General features: G+C 39.9%; 1 protein-coding gene across 1 annotated transcript in view; it reads left to right on the top strand.

Moving 5' to 3' along the window:
* tead1a (TEA domain family member 1a) overlaps positions 1–642 on the top strand; it is a 25,888-nt gene extending 25,246 nt beyond the window's left edge. Inside the window, exon 4 of the mRNA XM_046038271.1 lies at positions 619–642. Coding sequence (XP_045894227.1) covers positions 619–642 — 24 coding nt within the window. The remainder of the gene's footprint in view (positions 1–618) is intronic.
* Positions 643–5,599: the final 4,957 nt, after the last annotated feature.

Below are 5,599 nucleotides of genomic sequence, written 5' to 3'. Positions count from 1 at the left end.
GATGGGTCGAGGATGGGTGTTTCAGCACGACAACGACCCTAAGCACACCGCCAAAGCAACAAGAGTGGCTGAAGAAGAAGCACATCAAGGTTCTGGAGTGGCCTAGCCAGTCTCCAGACCTGAATCCAATTGAAAATCTTTGGAGGGAGCTTAAAATTCGAGTTTCCAGGCGACAACCTCGGAACCTGAATGATTTGGAGGCTGTCTGCAGGGAGGAGTGGGCCAACATCCCTGCCGAAATGTGCACAAACCTTGTCACCAACTATAAAAACCGTTTGACATCTGTGCTGGCCAATAATGGCTTTTCTACAAAATATTAACATGCTGTTTGTCCAGGGGGTCAAATACTTGTTTTTCCTCATCAGATGGTTATCAATTTTAATAAATTCATATGTGATTTTCTGGAATTTTCTTTGGGATTCTGTCTTTCACTGTTAGACTGTACATATGATTAAAATTATAGATCGTTGCATTCTTTGTAAGTGGGCCAACCTGCAAAATCAGCAAGGGGTCAAATACTTTTTTTCCCCCACTGTATCACACGCACCAGTTTTCAGCATCTGAGGGCTAATTATCCAAATTCCTTATTTAATGGCTGTTTCTTGTTGTAATTTGTAGACAGTCAGCACTGAACCATCCTAAAGAATCTTTACTGTATTTCCCACCAGATGTTAATGAGTCACATTCTTGTTTACTTGGTATCTTATGTCAGCATTTACATGTATTTGCATTTGTGTATTACATGTATGTCTGACAGTTTCATGTTAAAACAGCTTGCATACTAGATATTGTCTGGTGCCTCATTTATATAAAATGCAACTTGGACTTGTTACTGCTAGAGAAGACCATCTCAGATCTCTGCTATGAAATAATGGTCTAGCTGCAAGCATGTTCATCCAGTTGGAAGAAGTCCGTGATGGTGTTTTCTTGATAAACCTTTAAGAAAAAGTCAGATATTTTGGGCAATACACTTAATTTCCTTCTTGCTGACAGTTAGATGAGAAGAGTGATTCCACTCTTGTGTCTGTGCGGTGAGAAGCAGGAGCCATGTTATCTTAGTTAAGGATAAGGACCAGAAACACGGAGAACAGCTAGTCTAAATTCACCTTCCAGCACCTCTAAAACATTCAATTCAATTTTATTTATATAGCACCAAATCACAACAACAGTTATCTCACAGCGCTTTTCATATAAGGGCAGGTCTAGACCGTACTCTATGATGCTATTTACAGAAGCCCAACAAAATTAAATCATAATGGTTGACATGGTATGTCATTTATGAACCCACACAAAAAACAAAATGTAAAAACAACAAGTTGTGGTTTGGCTACTGTGCCCAGCAAATACATAATCCTGCATTTAAACACTGCGTAAAACCACAACTGCTGTAGCTCCATATTTATCGTACAGTCATGAGAGTGATATCAGTCTTCTTGTCTAACTCTCTGCGAGAAAGTGAATATGTGTGTTCCCCAAAATGTCACAATTGGCATCCCACATGGCCAAAAATGTGTCAACACCTGGTCTTTATCCAGCTTACTCAGCAAAGTAAAAAAGCTGCTTCTTGGTACAGACCCCAGACCTCCTCCTGACAGGCTGATTTTGTACACTCAGTATGTCCATCATGTACACTGACACAGACCAACACAAACACCAAAATTACAGTATGTGCATCTTAATGAATGAGGCCCAGAGGTTATTTTTTCATTCTGGAACAATGAAGAATACAGTATGCTGATTAACACAGTGCCAAGACTCACAGGGTTACGTTTCCTGTGTGACCAGCTGGGATGCTACGTGGTGTCCACAATACCTAGTAACTTGCAGAGAAAACCTTGCAAATAAACTTTAGGGCAGACCTGAAATGAGCCATCTTTAGATTTGCCATTGTCCAAAACCACTATATTTTGACTCCACCATATTTATCTAAAGACTCCTGTGGGTGTCTCAGGGTTACAGTCACCTGTCCAAAACAAAACCCACAATCCTTTCAAAACACTGGTGAATCATGCTGTCAGGAAAACCCCATTCAAAATTCCCCTTTAACTTTCCCAGAGTTTTGTCTCACAGTACAGCAGCTTGTTGTTTGCAGGCACACTACTAGAGCTTCACTTCAGAGTACTGACATGTAACATACAGCCTCAGAGGGGCTAGTTTTGCAATAATGACTCTCTGTCTCACAATATCTACCACCTGCTTACCAAAGACGGTCATCATGTGACACAACATACAGAGGAAAATGGATTTATTACAAGCCAGAGTAACTTACAAGCTTCTGCCAAATAGTTTCATGGAAAATAACCCTAGAAACATCTGTAGCTTGTGGGCTACTCTGTAAAACTGTACAGATGTAAGTAAAAACAACAAAATAAACACAAAGTGAAGGAAATATGGTTAAATGAAAGCGTGTTTTTGAACCTGGTTTAGAAAAGTGCATTAACATGTGTTTGCCTTTAAAGATGTATTTTTAATTTGACCTTGTCATGGACACCTCTTATCATCTTGGTTGGCAGACTCAAGAAGCCCTGTATGAGAAGCTCACTGGAAACTGTGATTTATTTAAATTAAAATGTCTTAAACTGTCTAAAACTTTATAAGGACTCAACTGTATATCCACTCATTATAATCAACTGGAGAACGTGCACACACTAATAAACTCACACAAAAAGCAGTGTATGCACGATGCCCAAAGGTCGTTCAGAAGGTTTGAAAGTTCAGTCAACTGCTGAGTTTCTGAATCATCGTCGTCTGTGGTGTTAATGTCGTCTTGTATGTGCAAGTTGGATATTTATCTTCTTTTCCGAACCACGCGTGGCACAGAAATCTTGTCTGTAATCAATTCCAAAATGGCCTTGAATCTTTTTGCTCTGGTGCACGCGCAGCACACCTGTGTGTGTGCACTGAGGGTTTTTGATAAGGTGCTTTGTATAGAGGTGACAATAACGTTTATTACAGATGTTGTGTATATCTTTGATATTCTAATGTTTATCCTATTTTGCGAAGAAAGAGTACATTTAGGAAAGTCCAAAAGCTGGTGATGTGTGTCTATTGGTACTGCACAGGGTCTGATCTTTGCTTTGTAACTTTTTCCCCCTCATGGCTAAAAGTATGTTAGATATTTTCTAGCTTTGTAGAGACTTTGTACGCATATGCTATTCAGTTTAAATAAATGGTCAGTTCCAAACTGTGCTCTAGGGTTTTGTCTTTACTTATTAGTCAGCCACACTTGTCACTGAGGCCACTGAGTCAACTGAGAAAAGGTTTCTTTGTTATATTTTGTGTTGCATTCTGTTTAGGAAATTATATATATATATATATATATACTGCCCAACAAAGGCAAAGCGCAGTAACTACACATTTGGTCAAAATTGAGTTAAGACTTGAAATGGGCTTTATGACATCTCTTCTATTCAATTCAATTCAATTTTATTTATATAGCGCCAAATCACAACAACAGTTCTCACAGCGCTTTTCATAACTGCGCTTTGCCTTTGTTGGGCAGTATATATATATATATATATATATATTGCACAGCAAGTGTACTGACAGTGGTCTTTAAATCTGTGTGTCACATTGCCCCTGTTGTGGGGCTTCTACAGCGGCCACTGAAGGTTCCATAAAGTCAGCAGTAAAAGATTCAGAGGGGTGAGAGCCACAAAAATGCAGCCTCTACTATTACGCTGTCTTGTTGTGTGTTTACAAAATGTATGCCCTCACATGTCCACTGGAAAGCTGTGTTGATCCTGATTGAATGAAGACAAGAAATCAATCTGAAATGATGTGAGTTACAGGTTGTGTTACAAGTCATACTATGAGGATGAACATGTTGAGTGTTTCATCATCATTTCGTTTGATGACTGTCCCAAAGAACTAAGAAAACGGTGCCATTATTTTGTCATAAATTAATGTAGTGTAGATGAGCCTCAGAGAGAGCTTCAGAGGGCCAATGTGACTCCAATAGTGTAGTTTCCCTTATGAACACCAGAGGGAGCCCTACTCTAAGAATCCAACACAAAGCTCTACAATAGCTCTATATTTTTTATATATGTTTTGAATAAAGTTAAAACACCACTTTCATGCATATCCTTGCATCAATAGCCACAATCATTCATATTCATATACTATTAAGATAATTGAAAGGTACCACCTCTCTGTAAATTTGACCTTTGCATAACATTAAATAGTGTTATCAATCACAAACAGGCTTGCCACATACCAAAAACCAAAACATCTTACTCTTTCTTTAAACTCTCTTCGCAGACACAAGCATTGCAGTAACACCGGAAGCACCGAACCTTTTCCATCCAATAATAAGTCTGCAGGTCAGGCAGACGTGATGACCTCACAGGAAATGAGATCAAAGATAAGAAAAAAACATTCTGTTATCTCACATCCCAGGCGTAGCAGGACAATCCTCTTTATCCAAATCTAATGTGTTTGTAATGCATGCCCTGAATGTGTGTGGACGTGCTGCTGTGTGTGTGTGTGCCGTGTGTGTCTGGATGTGTGCAGATGCATAGTGTGTGTGTTCACATTCCCAGATGGTTTTCTAAGCAGTTATTTTACCAACAGACCTGGCCTGATGCAGCACTCAGCTACACACACCATTAATGTAATACTCACACCAAAACACTCTTAACGCAGCCTTTTATGAGTTTCATCGACCATATTGTGGCCTGAATCAGTTTGAAGAGCAGATTATGGGGTCAGACACTTTATGAGAACCCTGCAGGGTGTAATGGATGGATTTCCTTCTGCTTTGTGCTCAGTCCAGCTGAGCTTCATCATACTGAGACATGCAGCTGTGTGGGGATTATATGAAACTGTATAACAATGCATACGGCCGTGTAACACTGCTGAGTCAGAGCTTCATCAGTGGTTTAGCTTTATTCCGTGGTTCTTCTTGGCTGTAACCTGGACTCATTAGTTCTCATCACTAATAAATGCATCTATATAATCCAGAACTGCAATGAAAAATGTGCTCAGTTCTGTAAAAATATGACTACTGAGAATGTGAGCCAAACATTGTTTTAGTTCAGAAGTTCAGGGGGGAAATCACAAATGCACAACAAGACATCAGCTATATCAGGGACTGAGTCTTTCTGTGGCAAGGCGTGTTGTCCTGCAGAATAAAATGTAAATTCTCAAGTAAAGTACAAGTATCTAATTTCAATCCAAACACTGATCTTTAACCTTAGCTGCAGGCTATCATGTCTCAATATAAAAAAATATTCTGTAGTTTTAGTTTAGTTTGAATTATGTTTTAGTTGTGTAAATGGCAGAGATTAAAAGCAGAAACTAGTTTTGGGGATTAAAGATTACAGATTAATGTGGACTTGTAAATTGAAGCAGTTAGCCGGAGTCAACCTTTTCTTCACGCTGACTGCAAACTCGAAGGGTGCTGCATGTTCGTTTCACTATCTCAGTCCAGGTTTCCCTGTGTAGGAGAAGTGAGAGCGTGCGTGTGTGTGCGTGTGCGCGCGCGCGCGTTTGTGACACAGAGAGAGAGAGGGTGAGAGAGGCAGGGAGGCGTGTCCCAGCCGTTACAGCACCCTCCTGTTTTGTCCCACGCACAGCAGAGCAGCCTGTCCTGACACAA

Source organism: Micropterus dolomieu, linkage group LG22 (genome assembly GCF_021292245.1).
Source record: "Micropterus dolomieu isolate WLL.071019.BEF.003 ecotype Adirondacks linkage group LG22, ASM2129224v1, whole genome shotgun sequence".
Taxonomy (NCBI): domain Eukaryota; kingdom Metazoa; phylum Chordata; class Actinopteri; order Centrarchiformes; family Centrarchidae; genus Micropterus; species Micropterus dolomieu.
Note: the sequence above shows the minus strand (reverse complement) of the source record. Positions and strands in the feature narration are given on the sequence as shown.